The sequence below is a fragment of the Haliotis cracherodii genome, unplaced genomic scaffold, assembly GCF_022045235.1.
Source record: "Haliotis cracherodii isolate W230 unplaced genomic scaffold, xgHalCrac1.p SCAF_5, whole genome shotgun sequence".
Taxonomy (NCBI): domain Eukaryota; kingdom Metazoa; phylum Mollusca; class Gastropoda; order Lepetellida; family Haliotidae; genus Haliotis; species Haliotis cracherodii.
In genome coordinates this window covers 46,736,672-46,759,623 of record NW_027266308.1, presented here as the reverse complement: position 1 = coordinate 46,759,623, position 22,952 = coordinate 46,736,672, and the positions used below count along the sequence as shown (strand labels likewise).

At 39.4% G+C, this 22,952-nt stretch overlaps 1 protein-coding gene across 1 annotated transcript in view; it reads right to left on the bottom strand.

Moving 5' to 3' along the window:
• Positions 1-22,699, bottom strand: part of LOC139442113 (apoptosis-resistant E3 ubiquitin protein ligase 1-like) — a 111,805-nt gene extending 89,106 nt beyond the window's left edge. The window contains exons 1-3 of the mRNA XM_071222913.1: positions 22,418-22,699; positions 19,686-19,857; positions 16,209-16,435 (exon numbers count right to left, since the gene is read on the bottom strand). Of these exons, the coding sequence (XP_071079014.1) occupies positions 16,209-16,435; positions 19,686-19,857; positions 22,418-22,592 (574 nt within the window). The 5' untranslated portion in view covers positions 22,593-22,699. The remainder of the gene's footprint in view (positions 1-16,208; positions 16,436-19,685; positions 19,858-22,417) is intronic.
• Positions 22,700-22,952: the final 253 nt, after the last annotated feature.

Here is a 22,952-nt window from a genome sequence, read left to right as displayed (position 1 = left end):
AAATTAATAAATTGAATTACAAACATGAGTCCACATATACAATGAACACTTTCTATTACTGATAACGACAGGATTAACTTGAGTAATTCAATACAGATTTGTTGATATTCTAATTCCGGTGATGGATCATGACGAGACGTAGTTTTAGGTTTGGGGTCTGGCTTATCTACCACACACAACATTTTGATACAGATTTCAAGGACCATGTTATACCTCAGCTTATCTTTGAGATCGGCTTATCTTCGGTCAGATATGGGACTTTCACAGATAACAGGTTACTCGACCCACACACTTTCAAAATCAATCTGCATTGGTCAGATACGGTACTTTCACAGATAACAGGTTACTCAACCCACACACTTTCAAATCAATCTGCATTGGTCAGATACGGTACTTTCACAGATAACAGGTTACTCGACCCACACACTTTCAAATCAATCTGCATTGGTCAGATACGGTACTTTCACAGATAACAGGTTACTCGACCCACACACTTTCAAATCAATCTGCATTGGTCAGATACGGTACTTTCACAGATAACAGGTTACTCGACCCACACACTTTCAAATCAATCTGCATTGGTCAGATACGGTACTTTCACAGATAACAGGACACTTGACCCACACACTTTCAAATCAATCTGCATTTCTGCAGCCAGCAATTATATTTATTTACTGTCATATACTACATCTACCACGGTAATGTATTAAAAAAAATGCAAAGTGTTTATTTTCATCAACACGATCAGATATTTCTCTGATGTGTTGAACAACACATTTTCAAACAAATTATAATGAACACTCATGAATGATCAAAATATCATGACACTGACAAAGTGTAACCAATCAGTTACCAACGATAATCACCACAACACTGGATCCTGTAAAAACAAAATATTGTCATTATCCTGATTAGGTTTAGTATCAAAGGCCAATTAAAAATATCTCTGCAGACAGCAAACAAAGCATTACGCTAAGTGCCATTGTGTCTCGAGTGTGACGCACACATATATACCAATTCCACAGAAAATTCCACATGCAATATATGGAATGTTAACCACAGCCTCAAACACCACTCAAGCTCCTGATTGAAAACATAACAAAACCTCCTACATAAATATTACGACCTCGAGGAAAGGATCCTTACTGTTTCATTGGTGTCATAAAGTCAGAAATTATGTTTCAATGACCCTTTTGTTTCTGTGTTATGCTATTATGAACATAAACCAAATCAAAGCTTCACAGGAAGTAAGTGCAGATCATTGTCAATGTCGCTCGGGGATCAAAGAGGCAAAACCTGTTAATCATCTCAATCATCTTGTTGATATCACCCTGGGAGACGTTGACGAGATGGTCGGGCCACATAGAGAAATTGATGATTAAAATGCAACTCTTGCAACTGACTTTAATGCACTGCTTAAACAAACAAGTGGGCGTGCAGAGGGACATTCATTACCGACACGTAAATAGCGGTTTCATTGTCTCGGCATCACCGCAGTCAATGATTATGCTTATTCAATGATTGTGATCAGGGCAATGGATATGCTTGTTCAATGATTGTAATCAAGGGCAGACACTGCAGCAAACAACAATGTCTCAACTTGGCTCTGCGGCCTCTTTGAAACATGCTGTGGGGGGGACTCTTGAGCGTAACAATCAGCGCCCCATGGACGATTTCCCAACAGAATATGATGCATAGAGTCGTTTCTTTGTGTTATTGGTGTAATATCCAAACTTCAGCTGGTTTAGGAATTCGTACCTTGAAGTGAAACGACTCATTATCATTTAAATGATGGGCTCAGGTATAAAAAAACAGTGAATATGGTTTTACACAGTTTTTAGCAATTTAATGAAACAAATGGGCTTAAAAAATAGTACCCATGTGGGGAATTGTACCTAGGCCTTCTGGTGCAAGCAAATGCTGTAACCACTTGGCTTTCCCACCTCCCTGTATAAAACTACAATATTGCCCATACTGCTCAGCCATTGAGAGTAATTTGTTAGTTGTCTTGTTATCAGACGTCAATCCTCTCAGCACTTGGCAATCTGAAGCACTGCAATATTGCTAAAAATAGAGCAAAATCCTACAAGCATATCTATTTCTTGAAGAACAATTGACCAGATTACTGTTTCCCAGTGACTGATAATCTTCGCTCCTATTAAGCATGGTAAGTAGATTATTGTATTTATTACCCATGGCCACATTCAAGATATTTGAAATGGCCACACACTGAAGAAGCTCCGTGGGTTGAATTGACGTCTTGAAACCAGTCTGACGTATGAACAATCAGCCATGATGCATTAGTTATACTCAGATGTCATGCTGATGTCAGAACAGTGACACAAGAGGGAGATTGGCCAATCACAGTTTTAGAAGTTAGGCATAAATGTCAAGGACTTCCTTGTAATGCTTGTGATATAAGCCATGATAACCCAATGTTAAAAATTGAAAATAAGGTTCTCTGCAGAAGCTCTGTGGAAGAACATCAACATATCCAGGAAACAGTATTTACTTGTTTCAACGATTTGCTTATCCACACAAGTGTCATTCTTCTTATCAACTAAAAATATGATTTTTCTAACAAACTCATGATGATATTCTTCATATAATTCTTCATTCAATCCGCGACGGTTCTCCGGTTTTCGATAACATTTTGCAGAGTGTTTTTTTTAAAATCTTTGATTATATTTTTACGCAGAAGATGATTTTTTCTGAGGACTACTGTTTTAAAAAAAGCGATTTTTCCACATTTCCGCAGATATTTCACATCCCTGCATACAGGTAGTCAATGACTGCTATGTTCGCATTTACTGGTAATTACCAGTATTGACCGGTAATTACCAGTTTTTACCGGTAAAGTTATGCTTGGATACTTGTGACTGCCGGTCCCTGTGGATCGGAAAATAAGGTATCAGGTAAATCTTTGTAGCTGAACAAAACAAAACATCTTCTTTAGTCAAAAAAGTATTCCCCTGGTACTTTCAAATGAAGTCAGCTTGTCTGTTATCATCAGGGTTTCCCATTGTCTATTTAAAGGAAATGTTATTTCACTTTGCTTCAAGGTTAAATATCTATTTGTAGTGACTTAGTCTTGAATCAATGTGAAATATTCAGAAAAAAAGAGAAATTTTGGATTGAACTTTGTGTGAATGACGTGTAGATCTAAATAAGTTACTTCAGAAATGATGTCACTAAATGTGTCAGCAATGAAAGTAAACTGCATTGTAATTATAGTTGCCAGGCCACGGGGATTGGCAGTTTCAAAATCCAGCTGGAACACTGGACTGTACAGCCCGCACCAACTATACCTAACAAACTGGCAGTCTATGACATTTGGTGTGTAGAGTGAACACAGTTGCTATCACTTGACACTGTGTATCATTATCAGAATGTTTACCCCACGTATACCATACACGCATTTCACAAAATTAGAGGTAAGGAATTGAGCTGGGACGGGTAACTCGGGTACTCGGGTCGGTTGGGTCCTGAGTAGGATCCGGGTACCCACAGTACTACCCGGACCCGTGGTTAGTCACGTGTCATATTGTTTAATGACAAAAACTCACTATAGCTCAGTGGTTACACTACAAGTCGCTAATGTTCGCATTTCTTTCTGATGACGCATACATTCCTTTTGACTTGTATATGTTTGAGTAAAGACAAAACTTCAGTGTACGCATGATTTGATCGTTTCATAAGTGACCATATATATATTATATGGTCTCTGGTTTCATACATGTATCTAAACAGTTTTTGCCAGGGCTACAGTTAAACTATTCCCAATTAGATATTGTGTTCCCAACTCTTGAGACCTACAGTGGGTACACGGGTAGGGTCGGGTAATAGGAGGTTGGGTAGCCCGGGTAGTAAATTTGGACTCATCCCAGCCCTAGTAAGGAAGTATATAAGAATCCCACCTGTATCGTATATCCTTAGAATTCTGAAAATGGTTTGAAATCAGTAGTCATGAAATGAAAATGTCATCTATCAATGGGATGTGGCCTGTATCTGATTACAATTATTGTTTCTTAATTACAACTCTGATACAACAGATGACAAGATAACATTTCAAAATGTGATATTGTGATCGTAAAAAATCTAAAAATGATGGGCAAATAATAACATGTCTTTTTCAATAAGTGAAATTAGTTACATGTATAAATGACACACCTCAAAACACAGCATTGATTTGTATACATTGTTGTAATTCATCAGCTGCTGCAGGGTTTCTAAAAAGCGAAAAGACAAAAAAGGCAATAAAGAATTTTGACATTATCCACATACATGTACACCGCTGCTTCTAACCTGTTTGGAATGTGGGTTACAATTGGTCCCCAGCTGTCTATGCTTGTCAAACAAGCTATTTGGGTCTGGTGGTCAAGATCGGTAACTTGCTTGACGGTGTCATCATACCCTTAGGGCGCGAAATGTTGTTCATAATATCCACCACCTGTTTGTCTGGTCCAAACTGGATATTTACAGGCTGCGGTCATACAGCTGGAATATTGCTGAATGCGGTATTAAACAAACAAACAAACAAACAAATAAACGAAACAAAACCAAAAATAATTGTCAAACAAGCAGCAGTTAGCTCAGGATACATGAAGAATGTAAAAAAGAAATGCATTCATTCCCTTCTTCTCTCCATCAGCTGCGGTATTTTACATATTTCACAAAATATAGAGAATTTATGTATTGTAATTTGTCCTTCTTTCTCTCATACATCAATGCCTGATACGCATATTGCACATATGAATCTGCATGCATAAAACATTACAACCTAACACTGACTATTTGTCATGTGTTTGTAGTGACATTAATAAATCTGTCTGTATTACAATGGCAGCTTCTGTATTAAATGAATACTAAATATGCCAGTACATCTGCTGCATGTCACCAGTGTGATGCACATCGTCTCAGACAGACTTATACTAAAAAGATTTAAAACACCCTTCCCTCCTGAACAAAACCCGTGAAGATCCGGTTTAGAATTGGTCTTAAGCAATCCATGCTTGTCATAAGAGGTGACTATGCTTGTCGTAAGAGGCGACTAACTGGATCTGGTGGTCAGGCTCGCTGACTTGGTTGATACATTTCATTGTATCCCATTTGCATAAATCGACGCTCATAATGTCAATCAATGGATCGTATGGTCCGGATTTGATTATTTAGAAACACCCATGACATCACTGGAACATTGCTAGTGCAGTGTTAAACAACGAACAAACTTAACAAAAGTCAACATGTCTTTTATTTCTTCACCTGTAGTGACATAAATACATCTGTCTGTATTACAATGGCAGTTGCTGTATTTATAGGAATAGTACTGTGTCTGATGCATGTCACCAACATGTAGCGATCCGTGAAGATTCGGGGTAGAATAGGTCTTCAGCAATCCACACTTGCCATAAAAGATGACTATGCTTGTCGCAAGAGGCGACTAACAGCATCGGGTAGTCAGGCTTGCTGGTTTGGTTGATGCATGTCATCCTATCCCAATTGCATGGATTGATGCTCATGATATCAATCACTGGATTGTCTGTACCAGACATGATTATTTACAGACCGCCGTCATATAGCTGGAATATTGCTGTGTGTGGCATTAACAATGATTAAACAACAAACAAACAAACAAACAAACAAACACCAACATGATGCACTTAGTCTCACACAGAAATGTTTTTTGAAAAAAACCTCCCAACTGAATAAAAGTCAATTTGTTTCCTATTCCATCAAATGTTTCCAAACTTCAGTTTAATGTCATTTCCCAACATGTTCAATAGTGGCTGGCAAAGTAAACTTCCTGCTGCTTTGAAACCTCTGACAACATAATGAACATGCAAGTTCGTAACCCAAACGCAATTGACGACATGATAACAAATTACATGGCTCCGCGACATGTCGATACACAGAGAAAAGTTGCGTGAAGACAATTTCGTCTTTCAAGTCTAATTAGACCACGGCAAGGTTTTTCAAAAGATACATTCGTTTCCTATCAGCACTGCAAAAAAGGCTTACTCTCAACGCCCAAAAGATATCGACAAATACAGAATCAATATTAGTTTCCATCAGGGAGGAGGTTTCAATGAAGCGATGAATTTTCAAATATAAATCACCAGGAAGGAGATGCTCTTGCCTCATGCTCTGATAATGTTCTCGGCAGCAAAATGGAGCTGGCGCTCTGGTTTCACCTTTTTCAACTAAGGCTTTGGACGAAGAATTACAATGGTACTATTTGTTCTTTCAGACTTAAATACTATCCTAAGACAATTTACACCAAATAATTAAATATTAAGAAGATCAAATGAAACATCGGTGGCGTTATTTTCTTTGCTTGAATCCAATTAGGATCAAAAATACATTTGACGTCACCGACTACAAATTCAATCAGTGGAAATCTCGGAGCCTCTATATATGGCTTTATGATTAACTTTTTCACACACTCAAATAGAATCTATTCAAAATCTTCAGCATGGGGCATTAGTTTTCTTTGACTAAAAATGCATATCTTTGTTACTAGTCCATAGAACAGAAGTGAGTGTGTCAGTCTTTGTTTAACGCTACTTTGAACAGTATTTCAGTTACATCACAGTGTGTCATCTTGATTGGGGAAGAAAGCTTGACGAGATGCAGGTCTTACATGTGAATCCATTTGGTGAAACCCATGAGCATGACTATGCTGACAACCTTGAAATATAATTAGGGAGAACTGAGATAAAAACCCACGATCATAGTTTTGGGTAAGATGGGAGACCTCATTCAGCAGTTTTACTCCTGAGAGTTTCTTTTGCTTCAGTCCTGCCCTAGACTGAAGCACATGTAGAACATGTGTTTCCTTAGGCAAGTGACCTTGTTTGAAATATGCCTCTGTTCTCCCAGCAGTGAATAGGTACCGGGTAGGATGAGATAACTGTTAATCTCTGTGTACTCCTCAGGGAGCTGAGAATGAAATCAAGTGCACACTTATACATTGACTGGGTTAATACTGCCACGCTTTGAGAATGCTTGAGAGCATCGATTAATAAACATGCACATCATCATCCATATGATGATGATTTATGATGATTATGATTATTATTGTTATTAACGGATTAAAATAATAAATGCAGCAAAGAGGGTTTGGTGATCCTGGCACAGTCAGGCTGGTTAGGCTCACCATCAGCTCAGGGCCCTGCCCCCTCTACATGCAGCCCAGACAGCGAATGGGACATCTCCAAGGAAGCACTGCCTAGTCAAACCCACCCAGAACTTTTCGGAGAATGTGAAGACTCCCCAACACTGCAGCCTTCTGCATTACAAAGATTGTCAGAAGGGCTGTATTCCTGGAAGCAAACCTGGGTACTCTCCCAGTGTCAGTCATCAGATTGGGAGGTACCAAACCTAAGGCACAGAGAACAGTGGAGTCAGACAACTTGGTACTTGGGATGCAAACGTGACATTTCGAAAGCGAGGTCCACATATTTTTTATTGTTATTATTGTTATGATTATTATTATTTACTGGGAGCTCTTATATCTAAAGTTATTATTTCATGTTATTATCTATTACAGTATTGCTGATCTTAATAAATCATATCACAAAGAATAAACAGGACGTTGAAAACTTGAAGACTACAACCTTTCATCCTTGAGTGAAAACAACACTACTCAAGTAGTGACTTTTCCTGCTCTGTACACTCGGAGTTCCTTGTATCATCAATTTCCTCAATACACTGAAGTAGAATTTGTGATGAGGATTAAACACGTTAAAGCATCACTGGAGCATGAAACATAAATGAATATATGCCAGCTCAGGATAAACTTGTCATTCAGAGTAATGACATATTCATCATAAATACTCATAAATAGTGAGTTGGGTTTAACGCCACTTTTAATAGTATTGCAGTTATTTCATGGCCTGTCAGCTGTGGGAGGAAAGCCTAAAGTGATGCAGGTGTCAGATGTTTACCACTTTAGTGGAACCCACGAGCACAGGCAAACCTAAAAATATATTCGGGGCGAACCGGGATTTGCCTGTGGAATGCATATCTCCACAGCAAATTGCGCCACCTTAGACGACTGGACCACCTGTGGCCATTCATAAATAGTGCATGTGTAGGATTTCACATCAACCTTAGCAAGTTTCCAGCCATATCTGGGTGGGGATCACAAGATGTGCATCTTCCTGGTGATGAACCAACTCTTCAAAGGGATGTCAACCATTCTGGAGTTTTGTTTGTAAACTATAGCCCATAACCCCCAAGCTTACTCGACTTTGCACGCCTATTCCGTTTCTGCTCCAGTGACCACACCGTAGGCTTATCACATGACCAGACTATGATCTTGTTTATAAACAAACACTTATTCTGAAATAAGAACAGGTGGGCCTTTCGCAAGCATTTCGGTGCTGTTAACATATTGGTTTGCATAATATATTAATATACTACTACAACTACGATAGCTTTACACATCAAAGTGACCATATCGCTAGCTCTCTGTAGGGCTTTGATGACAGGACACGGGGGATAAATAATATTTTCTCAATAAAAGTCAAACAATTTCTATGACAAATGATTACCTAAATGTGTAGACTCAACCAGAAAGAAATAGATGAAAAAACACATGAATGGACTGTGTAAGATCTGACAGAGGCACTCGGCTGGCCGCAAGGAACTCTGGGTAGGAAGGTGATTGGCTAAAAAATTCCTATGACCAAGGCATACTTATATTGTAATCTAGGCTTTGATAAATAACAAACACTGGCTTCTAATCTAATGAAGCTGGAAATCAGTATTTTGAAACTCATCCAAAAGAAAAACACTCATGCTTTCTCTACAATTTGCCCCTATTAAAAAATAAGACTGAAGCTAGTTTACTCTGCACAGGGCTTGCACCGTCAGGCTTCACTGTGCAGAGCTCTATTGTTTTGGTTGAGACTTGAATCCGACATGTGCCATCAGTAGGGGGTTGGAAATTATTTCATGCATGATTTAAAAACACATAGAACCCCGTGGACTTACTGTCCCTTGATCCACTAGGCTACCTACTGCTCCTTATACATAACTAACAGCGACTAACGAGGCCCGGCGGGTGGTCAGGCTCTCTTGACTTAGCTGATGCATGTCATCGTATCCAGACTCAAATATTTACAGACCGCCACCACATCGCTGGAATAGTGCTGAGTGTGGCATCTAACAACAAACAAACAAATCATAACTGACATTTATGAAATTTTTACAAACATACAGATTTCACTCCAAAACTAGCAATGTTTATATTCCACTACCATGACTACAGTAAACCTTGTATATTCGCATATTCAGTTCAAATCTTTCGGTCAGAGCCCCCCAAATAAGCCAATATATAAGGATTGTGGTCAAAAGTTGATGCGCTTTACCCAGCGGACAATCAACAACGCCCAGTATCCAAATTTACTCACAAAAATCAATAGCACAGTGAGAGTGCCTCTGTGATGATAGTCTATGTTCCATGAGATGTTCACTGTGCAAGCTATACTCAGTATGATGTCAATGTTAGATCCTACCATTGATCTTAACTTCTTCATACCACTGATGCACCACCATGTTTGCAGTGGTATATCATCATCAATGCATGTATGGTTGTAATCACATATGAGATGACAGAAACTTAAGTTGGGTGTTGAGTTTGACATTTGAAACAAGGATATTGGTTATATAAGAATATAACTTAGAGCAATTCCAAAACTTGTGAAGGGTATTTAGCTGTTTTCAGCAATATCACAGGGTGTGGATAACAGAGAGACGTCTGCACAGTTCACACATTGTACACTTGTGTGGAATCAATCCTGGGTCTTCAGCATTCCAAAGAATCAATCAGATAAGGCTTTACTGTTTTTTAGTGGTATTTGAGACCAACTGACAAAAAACCTGAAGTAAAAAGATTTTTGACAAAAACAATTTTGGAGCCATTTCTGAACCATTTGTATGATTAGGTGAAATGAAAAAAACAACACTATAAGGGTAACGCTATTTTTCAGGGCATTATCATTTGCAGAAGCCCGAGGTCTTCCATTAACTGCCCGAAGAAGGAGGGCAGTTGAAAAGAACGAGGGCTTCTGCAAATGATAATGCCCTGAAAAATAGCGTTACTGTTATTATAGCTAAAATGGATGGAATTTGTTATCAAATAAAAAGAAACAACAATGTCGATTTTGAAACATTTACTGCAATCAACACGAATGTTACTGACCCACTTTCACAAATATGGAAACATCATAGAACAAACCAGATGACGTCACTATTGAACGTTACGTCACCTATCCCTATCCTATGACGTCACCTAACAACGGGCGCGATAATGGCCCGTCGTCAAGTTATATGAGGGCAGTATCAAGTTACAGTGGCCCGCTCATTTCTGATAACATGCGGGCGTTTTTATGATAATTCTATCCATTTTAGCTATAAAAGATGTTAACACCGCTGTCCGCGGCAAATGGTGAATAATACATATACAAATCTCAATTCAAACAACAAGAAAAAAATCAGTTCTCTTTCAGTATCTTACCATTGTTAAAACTTGTTTGGTTTACAATCATTAGTTGCAGTACAAATATGAAAGCTTCTGAACCAGTTTAAAGTGTTTGCAAACCAACTAACAAAAAATATAGGCTACGCATAAACGGTATGAACAAGCCAAAGATGATGTTTTTTATTCAATAAGTCACGTGTGAAAAATGCATCTGGACACATCAAACAAGTTATTTATTCTTCAGTACTTCCATACCCTCCCCCTTTCTCTGATAATGAACAGGTTTTTACACTAAGTTCTTAAATACCTACCAGGGCATGAAAAGGCTGGCACACTAATGTAGGGCCAAAATAGGCTCTATTGAGACTTGGGAGCCAAACGTGAGAAAAATGTGACATTAAATCATAAATATTCCATCAGCTTGATCTGTTTTTCAAATTTTCTATATGTGCCAATAAACAATAGTCCATATTCTGTCCTTGAGATATCCAGCGATCCAACCTGTTGTTAATCACGTGACACAGGACATGCTATCTTTACAAAATGGCCTCCATTCTGTAGCAGAAGCAGGAAGACCTGGCTGGAGTGAGTGAGTGAGTATGGTTTTAGCAATATTCCAGCAATATCACGGCTGGGGACACCAGAAATGGGCTTCACGCGTTGTACCCATGTCGGGAATCGAACCCGGGTCTTCGGCGTGACGAGCGGACACTTTAACCACTAGGCTACCCGACCGCCCTGAGACCTGGCTGGAGACTACTTGTCTGTTCACCCCTTGACTGCATGATATACTCGACAGTATGACAGTAGCCATTTTGTACTTAAGCGTTTCCTTTGTCACATGATCACCAAATGGCGCAGAAAGTCTAGTAAAACAGAATCTCCCCTTAAAGGTCGGTGTCATCGTTCAATGGATTAACCTTGCCCTCAATCGTATCCATGTCATCACTTAGGCGAAAGGGATACACACAACTAATAATCAATGTGACAGAACTGAAGAATGTTTCTGCGTGTACCACAGCTGAAAGGCTTACAGTAAAAGATGAACACAACGTGATAAATAGAGGATTCATCACGAGTGTTTTTTAATATGGGAAATATCAACCGAGTCTTAGTTAATCGGTATTTGCCGAGCCTTTGGCGAGGCAAATACCGATTAACGGGACGAGGTTGATATTTCCCATATTAAAAAACACTCGTGATGAATTCTATTTATCATTTTCACATTTTTGCTTCCCAATTAAGGAATAATTGCATTAAACATTAACATCAGCAACTTGTCGAAATCTTACGTATAGATCGTGCGTAGTGATACATGTTTTCCATAGCCGTGTAAACCAAAATAAACAACCTCTTAACTCCTTTATGGCATATTCCTTCGCCGAGAAAAAAAGTTCCTCGGATTATTTTAAACAAAATACTTGAACAGACTTTTGCAGAATAATTGAAACTTTAATAACGGTAACAACAACGATTCTGTGTAATCTGATTATATCTCTGGTGTAACTTCACTTATAATATATAGTTTCAAATCAAACCGCTCTCTCACTTGAAGAATGTCTCGCGGCTGAGAGGTCAGAGTTAGATGCATTAGTCGGTGTCACTATCACTTTCGATGACAATCCGGCGTCTTTTGACTGGGACCGGGCTTGGAGGTTTAACGAGATTAATCGTTATGTTTCCACCAGTAATGTTGCCAGCAAACATAGTGTTGACACCACCAGAAACATGTATTATTTGAGACCGCTGACTGTGTTGTCTACTGTCGATTTGGACATTACGCGAGGGGCCGCTCTGCATGACGGGGAGTTTCACCAACAAGCTGGGATGTCATAGTGTGGGATGGAGTGTTTCGTGAAATGATGTTGGATATTTGCTTGTGCTGGTCAGGATTAATATGACAGTAATTGTTCACAGAATGGATGTTTTTGTGGCCAGTTATCTGCATTATTTGATTTGGCGGAACATTATTGTCATTCAACTTTTGCACAAGGTGTTTGCGCGCAGAGTGATTTGTGAGTCGTTTCGATGTTTGGAGACTGGCGGCATCACACATGTTTTTCATGAGAGAGGAAAGTTTGTTTTTCCCAATACGATAGCGGATAAACCACTGATCGCCAGGTTTAGGCATACCTAAAGTGTGTGTGCCGATGTAAAAGGGATCGTCATCTCGACAGAAGTCGAGTGGACGCGTGGAGGCATACAACTTATACACCTGCACAGGGCACCGAGAGGGATCAGCAACATTAGCCCACATTTTGGGCCTAACGTCGCGACAATCACGAGGATTCTCACCGGACCTATTCTTTTCTTGTCTCATGGACAGTTCAAGATATTCGTGATCGTCTCCATCAACATGCAATGTGATGTCCCCCCAACACATGTTGTAGTGATCACTGACACCTCTTAACCCGAAATGGATTGTGTTGTAGAGCCATAGACAGTTTATTATGCTCATTGGATTACTGATTCCAATGGATCCGGACTGCCACAGGGACTCGATCTCTTCATCACCAATCGGGTCGGCTCTCCTTGGTAAGTTGCCACGCCCTTCTTTCTTTAGTTCAATTTTTCTCCCCTTTAATACTTCCCGTGATCGTGAAAATTCTAAAGATGACGTGAGTGAATAGCCATACCCCCTTCGTTTTAGTGATCTCTCGATGCTGCTCTGAAAACCCGTGAGACTGTTTGGTTCATAATTTTCCCCATTTGTTTTTCGAACACTAATGAAAAACTTGCAGAGAAGTGTGTCTAGTTCGTTTGGGGGGATTTCGTGCATTTGGCGAAATTCATTTTGTACTTTTAGAAAGTTATCGAACAGTTTCAAGTCGTACAAAGTTTTCTTGGCTGTGTTTTTGTTTTGATTGTCTAGGATCACACCATCGATCATGCCGTCCTCAACAGCCACAAATCTTCCTTGGGCATCTTTCGGCTTTGTGTTCGTCGTCTGCTTCGCCGTGCTCGGCGATGGCGTTTCGATGATGAAACTTTGGCCACAGGGAAGTTTTGATAATCTGCCTTCATCACAGTCAAATTCAAATTCAGTACCATCAACCTGTAACCTGTAATATCCATTTGTCAACACGGATATCACTGTAGCACTTCCCCTTTGATCTATTAAAACATTGTCTCCAACATCAAAGGTATCCATGTTGTTTGTAAACACCTACTCACGTGCACCGGCGAAAAAAGTCCCACTTCCGGCTATCTAATTTGCATATCTAATCTGCATACTTATGTCATTGGGGTATGGCATACATGTTTTTATGTCATAAGCTTATGTCATGGATAAATGCTTTAGTTAAATGATAAATGTCATGTTATACACTGCAATTTTAGCTACCATAATAAGTGCCCTGGGCACTTTAAAAATATAAATAGTTTGTCAGTGATGGTGAACAACCTTAGTTCAAACATTGATGAAACTAAAAGGTTTAAGATTGCTAGGCAATTATATTCCACTTCTTAACTGCTGTTTCGTGTAAAAAAATCTGTAATATACACAAGAAAATGTGGACTGTCATTTAAATGTTAGGTCTTAGTAGGGGGTGTTTATAAAACTATACTTACAAATTGGTCTTGGAGTAGACAATGTCCTCACCCCAACCCACCCCTCCACAGAGAGATGATTTTGATACTTTGGACCCCTTCCTTTAAAACCAAATGTAGTATATTGTAGAGAATCCCACCACCACCCCAGCCCCCACTGAGAGATGGCTTTGATACTTTGGACCCCTCCCTTTAAAACCAAATCTAGTATATTGTAGAGAATCCCACCACCACCCCAACCCCTACTGAGATATGGATCCCCCCCTTTAAAACCAAATGTAGTATATTTTAGAGAATCCCACCGCCACCCCAATGAGATATGGATCCCCCCCCCCCCATTAGCCAAGCCAGGCATTGCTATGCAACTTTGCACAGTGAGTTGTGGCACTTTAGACCAGACTGTCCCACTGTTATGCCTAAAAACATTTCAACTCTTTTAACATGCAAGTATCTTATATTAATCTGATCATCATAAGGTCAGTTCTGGGATTTGGAACCAATGACCAGCAAGCAGATCCTGACATTGTTTAAGGACGCAGTTCTTCACAATAAGTCACAGTTTTTGCAACTGGGCCACCAATGAGACAATACATTTAAAAATGAATCAAACATGTGCATGCCTCACAGCAAGTTGAAGATTTGAGACATGAATATGTGATCAACACAACAGAATTGCATTGTTTAAGCCAACAACTTGGATAAGCGCTCGGCAGCGATGGAAGCACAGGGAAGCAGTCAATGCAATAGTGTGCTACCTTCCGCTGTATCTGCACACATAGATATAAGTGATGTCTGTAGTGGTAAGGCCAGGCGTTTTATATTTTTCGGATTAGACCTGCCGACTCTAATTTTTGAGAAAATGTAAAAAAAATAAATCAGATTTCCATTTTTTTTTCCCCTTCCGTTAGCCACTCAGTCAGTTATTTTATTTGTTATCATCACCTTTTAGTTAAAAACATATGAATTTACCTTTGTATACTAGTAAACAGAGATACATAATCGATCTTTGTTGATCTCGAACATGAATAGCCTCCCTTGACAATTGTCCGTGTTGTACGTGGTAGAATTTTTATTGTTACAAGGGGCTTTATCGTCACAAATGGCGGTCTTTTGAGCACAGAATATGTTCATAAAGTATGCCAGAGGCATTCTGCATTAAAAAAATGCATCTGGCTTTTTTTTCCCCCTCCTATAACCCTGGACTTTGGGCTGAAAAATCCATAATCCTAAAAATAAAATAAGCCTGGCCTAAGTGTATGTTACACTTCAGAATGCCATAAGGAACATAGTGTGTAATATAAATAATTTTACCATACTGATGATGTGAAACAAGTAGGCTAAACAATATGCATCTCCTGTGCTGATCAGTGATGGATGATTAGCTTTCATAAATTTCTTATGCAAACATTTTAGTTGAAACAATAACTTAAAACTGATGCATTGTAATAAATGAGTAAGCATCGCCAGCTGAGACACTGGCAACTTCAACTTGAGAGAGACACACAGTCCAGTATGTTTTGTTGTCAAGCCCTCTGGTTTTTGGCTTCCGTTTTTATTTTGTCTCTCAGCACTGCTAAGCACTTTGCAGAGTTTTGCTCTTCAGCGCTGTGCCACAGCAAGGTGTTGTATAGTGCATCGATGGACCGCGCTGGATAGCACCAGGACAAAGCAACTTGACCCAGGAGTAAGAAACATGAAAGTATTTTACTGCTGCTTCAGACACAATGATTCCGTTTTGCAATGATCCAGTTAATATACCTTAATGTAAAAGGGGAAAAAATTCCTAATTTGTGATACATAATCATTGTAACCATGTGGGGTGTCTAACCAAGGATGGCAGTAACCATAGCAACATCAGTTATACACCTACTTATACAAAAACATCAAAGTAGGTACACATATATATAACCTTATCAACCACTGAAGTATCAGCACCGATCCAGTGCTTCTAAAACCTCATCAACATCAACATCACATCTGAACTAACCTACTTCCATAACCTGAAAATAAATGGAACAACTGATTATCACTTTGACAAGATTCTTAAGCACATGATAACAACAGACACTGTGAGCTTGACCATCAAATAATGACAGCACTTCTAATACTTCAGAAGCTTCACAGGCAAGTCGTTTATCCTGAACCCAAACACAACAAATACAAATCATCCTACCATAATCTCGCAGACTGTATGTCATCTTTTTCTGTAAGTAGGATAACAGCTCGTCATCAGATGCCCCAACGCCACGCCCCTCAGACAGCTCTGTCTCAAGGCTTGCAATATGGGACTTGAGTCCGATGTAATCTTGTAACGTCGAGTCAGTGCGTGTGATCTTCTGAAGGGTTTCTTCTGAAATCCTACTCAGACCTACAAGGCTTCTGATGTCTTCCTTTCTCATTCTGGGGAAGGAAACAATACATACCTGAGAACCCGAGACACTGGCACTGGTGTTATCATGGTTATAGGCCCAATCAAATCCATCATCAGAGTTAGAAATTATTTGGTATCATAGTAGTTGCCATCTACCTGATGATAAAAGTGGTAAACCACAAGGAAAATAGCACTACTTCTTGAATTTTACTAGTCTCGGACAAGCAGACGCACGGTTGAAGCATCAGTAAGATTGCATACACTTTAGACATAAGAACTCCAGATAAGGGTTTGAGCCATCACTAACATGTTATCATTCACAGTGGGTATCTTGTAGTTTCCTTTACTTAATCCACATATTTGTACTCCCTTGGGTTCAGTCTAGGTATTTTTAAATCAAAGAGCCGACACTTTGTTAATAATAATTCTGCCAAAGACATGGTTTATGGTGACTTCTAGTCTGTTTGCCATTGATGTGTGTAACATGCTGCACAGCCTCGTAACAGCCCCATACATGTCCACACACCTCTGTTGTGTGTTAGTCACTGCAGTAGAGTATGATGCAAACTTAATGGTTACATTCAATCAGTAAATAAAGATTTGTAAAGAAACTCAGGCAGACAAGATGAAAGGGCTAAGTTTAGTAATTACAAACAGTGTTCTTCAACTATTGTGTGTTCATATCAATTTTCATACATGTTTGTATGAACGTAATTTGAAATTAATTGGAAATCTATTTTACATGTTTCACAAATACACAACTTATCTGGAGCTCTGAGACATGTTCTGGCCGGTATCCAGCGGGGAAGAAAAAATTGTGAAAGTGTCCAAATCTTTAAATGACAGATAAGCTACATGAAACCATGTTGACATAGCTACAAAGTGAGATTGTTCGGACTAATATATTTCAAGAGGCAACTGTTTTTAGCTGAAGAACCTAACGCAGCCTTCATTTAAATTGGGCATTCAAAGTCTCTCAACATGCTCAAGGTTCACCTTCTATGGAAGTCTTCATGAAAAGACTCGGAGAGGTATCTTATTGGAGTAAATGATCTTATTTTCAAGGGAATGTAGAACTGGGCCAATACTTTTAAATAAATATCAAATCTCAGGGAAATACAGGGAAATCCTGCTGCATTCAGATTTGATAAAGTACATGTATCATCCTTCCTCCATGATGAGATCTGTTTGGTCAATGTGATCTTGGTAAAACACTATGCATCTAGCCTTGGAGGGAAATAAATTTCTCAGCAGGAGAATAAATCCCTCATTACACGTTTTTTCCCCCGAGTCAATAAAAGTCATGTGACATGGCACTAGTTAACCTAAGCTCAATTGTACAGATGTTTTCTATCGATTTTGAATTTGTTTTAATTATCTAACAATATCACATTAAAACATGTCGGAAGGAAAAATGTGTTGAAGCAGGATCACTCAGGGTAACAGAGGTATAATACCGACACTTATAATATTTGGTGTAAACATGCCATATCGAAAGAAGAAAAGAAAGTATAGGTTGGCAATTTGTAATTTTCCTAAAAACAGCGATAACTTGTGCAAAGTGTGTATTGGGAATATGACTGCCCACGAACAGGTACCAAAAATCACCTCACACGAACGCGCCACCTTTGACGGCGCTCGTGCGGTGACAAAAAAAAGGTGAAACAGGTTTCCCGCCTATGGCATAAACTGCATGTGCATGTTAGCTGTATAAATGCGTTCGTCTGCAGGGTATAACCACACATGATGAAAGCACACAAAAGAAATGCCACGACTGTCACAGGAGCAGAGAGAGAGAGCCATCGGTATGGCCGAAATGGGGACAACACAGGTCCAAATTGCCAGAAGGTTTTGTTGTACACAATTGACAGTAGCCAGGCTGATTCAACATTTCAGGCAGACAGGGAGGACACAGGACAGGCCTAGTACTGGACGACCCCGAGTGACAACACCACTGGAACACGGTCAGATACGGCTCATTCACCTTCAAAACCGATTCATAATGGCGACAGCGACAGCAGCAACAGCGTTGGGACATCCCATTAGCCAACATACAGTACTACGAGGACTTCGTGTTGCTGGAATCCGAGCGTATCGTCCTTTCCGAGGAATGGTACTGACTGCTCAACATCAACGCCTGAGACTGCTATGGGTGAGGCAGTTTCGACGCTGACGTCGTGTGCTGTTTACTGATGAAAGTCGGTTTAACTTGTTTCGAAATGATGGCAGAGAACAAGTTTATCGAAGCAGAGGGGAACGTTTGGCTCCTGCATGTATTCGAGAGGTCCATCCATTCCGCGGGGGAGGTGTCATGGTGTGGGGCGGTATTTGTGGAGATCAGAAGACTGATTTGGTGATTATACAGGGAAACCTGAACGCTGTGCAGTACAGAGACCAAGTGTTGCAGCCAGTTGTGCTTCCATTCTTACAAAACCAACAGCAGAGGACATTGTTTCAACACGACAATGCCAGGCCTCATACTGCAAGACTGACTCGGAACTTTCTAAACCAGCAGAACGTTGACGTTGACGCCTGACCACTCATCCGATATGAATCCTGTTGAACATCTGTGGGACCATCTTGACAGACAGATTAGAGCAAGCCATCAGCCTACCGTCAACAGACAAGAATTGCAGCAGGCCCTGAGAGACGAGTGGCAACGGATTCCAGTCCACGTCATCAAAAGACTGACGTCATCGATGAGGCGGCGTATCACAGCATGCATTGAGGCAGCTGGAGGTCATACACACTATTGAAGGCAACTGTGTCGACAATGAACTTGTAGTGTGTCTAACAATTTTTTGGTGACATTTCAGATGGAAAATGAAATTTCTTACCCCACCATTGTTTACTTTGAGCTTACATTACCTGTGATTGCACAATTTCATTCAAACTGTGGTTAATCAATCACTTGTTACCCCTCCCTAGATTATATTATAATTCACAACAAAACCTCTTCTTGTTATTTTTTTATCGATCATGGAACTCGACCTATACTTTCTTTTGCCACCCAGTTTATTTAAGAGAATTTTGACTTGTTAACATGAACGTTTATCAGATGAACTTACTAGACCATAATATTGTTGACTTGACTTGAGCTTGTGACTAGAGGTTATAGGTGAATACAGGGTTAGAAACTAACAGTTTTTGTCCACTAGTCCTTATAATGATAACATATAGCAAAACCCTTAAAATGGGCCAATTTCTACTAGCCTTCACGATACCTTTACTATTAGGCAGTTTGTACTATACAGGACAATATGTAAACATGTTTATTACCTATCAAAGTAAGAAGCCATGCCATGCCTAGACAACCAATGTTCCAATCTCATTTCTTCTCTCAACTCTATGAGGGCCTCTTTCAGGCTACGGTGTTGGTCATCAGAGAATTGATGTTTCCACTTGGGTTGGACGGGTGTAAACGATGCGGCCTCGTAGATACTCTCTACACCTGAGGATAAAGTAGAAACCATTATCATGATTATCACTATCATCACACCTGGGGATAAAGCAAAAACCATTATCACTATTATCACTATCCTCAGGCCTTGGGATGAAGTGAAAACCATTATCATATACACAGGTATGGGTAAGATCTGTATAGGCACCCCCTATCCTGAAACAAAAAACTCCCATTGCGTCAGTTATGACGCAGGTTGTCAATCTGTCAAAATCAATCAGAGCCCCAGATTACTTTTTGAGCAATTGAGTTTTTACTCTAGGGTTTCTATTTTAATTGGGTTATTTTCATTGGGTAACCAATATTTTTTCACTCATCTATTCAGCACTCTATCAGGTATTTCCCCCAAAGAATGAACATTTTAAGATTTAAAAAAAACCCGAAATAATGTTTTAGATGTACATAACCATGATAACTGTTCTAAATAAGGCTTGACTCAGAAAGTAAAATAGCTCGTAATTGTGTTTCGGAAATTAGCTCCTTTGTACGCATGCTGAAAAAACTTTGTTGGGTATTTACGCATGCTGTTTTTATATATTTGAGTTTTTCATTTAATGCATGCGTTTCTGTACGCAAGTTTATTGAAAGTAATTGGGTTTTGAATATTCTTGGGGGGTATTTTATGCAAATGCGCTGCATATCTGTAGCTCTGATCAATAATTAAATTGCACTATACTGTTAATAATATTAAAATCTGAATGGTCATATCCCTTACAATAAAATATGACCAATATCAGCTTTGTTTAAAGATGGAAAACCTAATATCTATGAACAAGTTTTCCATCATACATTACATTGACAAAATCTGGTTCTGATGTTAAATTCCAATAAACAACAAATCATAATACCTCGACCACAAACCACTAATAATGCCGGGGCTTGAAAAATCCAGTCCTCCCCTCGTATTTGTGAGGGAAATGGCTGACATAGCTTTTGATTGGGGATGGTGGGGTTAACAACAACAAAATTCTAATTACCAAACAGGCCAAAAAAGGAAAATCTATCAGTGAGTGAGTGAGTATGGTTTTACGCCGCATTTAGCAATATTCCAGCAATATCACGGCGGGGGACACCAGAAATGGGCTTCACACAATGTACCCATATCGGGAATCGAACCCGGGTCTTCGGTGTGACGAGCAAACGCTTTAACCACTAGGCTACACGACCGCCCCGAAAATGTATCAAATACAGTATGACTGTAAAAAGAGAAAACGAACTGTGCAATACGCATGGCTGAGTGAGTTTGAATGGGCAGAGATGAACATAGATGGCAGGGACTCTGAAATATTTTGTTCTGTCTACCATAAATAATAACTCAGAACATAAAACTTTATGAAATTTAACAGGACAACTGAAAATATTGCAGGATGAGTACAAAATATTATCTACCTGCCCAAAAGTATAAGTTGGGTTCAAGAAATTTTTCGAGCCCTGAATACGTTATTGTAAGTCAATTGAATTTGTTATTGATTCAGGTAATGTTTTGCGTTTAGAACAATAACAACATTATTTATTGTGTATTGAGATTTAGCGAGTGAGTGAGTCGGGTTTAACACCGTTTATAACAGTATTCCAGTTACATCACGAAGTGTCAGCTTAATGTTTAAGGAAAGCCCAAAGTGATGCAGGTCTCAAACATTTACCACCTTGGTGAAACCCAAGAGCACAGGTTTGGCGCTGACAAACCTAGAAAAACATTTGGGGCCAACAGGGGCCAATCATCAGTAATTTATTACGAAATCAGACATCAATTAAGATTTTGTAAAAATGACACCTCCAAAACACTTTTGACCTGTAACACAGCCTGGGGGCCACAATGAGTTTTGAAATGCTACGTTAAACCCCGATCAGGGCATGACTAACATCCCAGGAGTACTGCACTTTTTCAGCTTTCAATTAGCACTGCACTAACTTGCATTTCCGGCAAAGCTCAGCTAGGCTAATGAGCTAATTAGCCAACACTGCCTCACTGGAGCTATCACAAATAGTACATTAGTGCAGTAACCATTTTTTTTAAAATTGTACATATAGTCCTCAAATTATATTATTTCATTAAATGAGGTGATACAGCTAATTTGGCCATCCCCCGACTCACAACCAACCATGCTAACCCAAAGGATCGTAAATTGGTATCTTATTGGCAAGTGGTGTTCAACCCTACGGGTCGTAACGGGGAGCTTGATCAGAAAGGAGTACCCAATCCTTACAATCATAAAGGGAATTGATGTGTTAAGGATAGAGTTAGGGGTAACCCTACCCTAAACCTAACACAACTAACCCAAAGGATTGAAGTGGCAACACGAGATTGACGAAGTGACAACAGCCTGCAGCCAATAAGGGATATAAGAAGTGCACAGAAAACTACAGTCTTGTCACCATCCCTTCGTGTCTCCTATAAAAATCCTAACAGGTATGACAGGTACCTAAGGTCCTTTTACATGTCCATGTTCTGGGCCTGATGTTTACATAATTTATCAAGACTGACATAAGTTGTCTCTAAGACATGTGTTTCCTTTTCATAGCAACTATTACATGTGTTTGTCAGTTATACCTGCCGATGCCAAAGCAGATGAGAAAGTGTCAAGCTGTTTTTCTTTTAGCCACAAATCCAGTTCATCCTTCATTCTCTTCTCGTCTGTGCGCCACCAACACGAACTCAAACCGTAGCCGACAGCCACTGTAAGAGCGGCAAATCGAAACAATGTTGATGAGAATATGCCTGTCATGCCTGTAATTGGGCTCCTGTTGTGTCAGCTTCGACGTATATGTCGTAAACAGGTTTGTTTAGGAAGTCAGATCAGATGGTTTCAATCGAACCATGTCAACTATTTAATTTGTTGTTGTCAAACAGGAAGTTTAGATCTCATATATAAATTAAGGAATATCTGATACGGAAAACATCTCTTTATTTTTCGGGTTTATAACCTCACGCAAGCTACTACCACTACAATAATTAGATACACATTCGAAACACTCGTCATAAATATAGCATGTTATTTTGCTTACAATTTTAGATATACCAGATTCATATAGAGTTAATATAAACATTTAGCAATTCGAATAAGATTTCATGCCTCAGTTTTTAA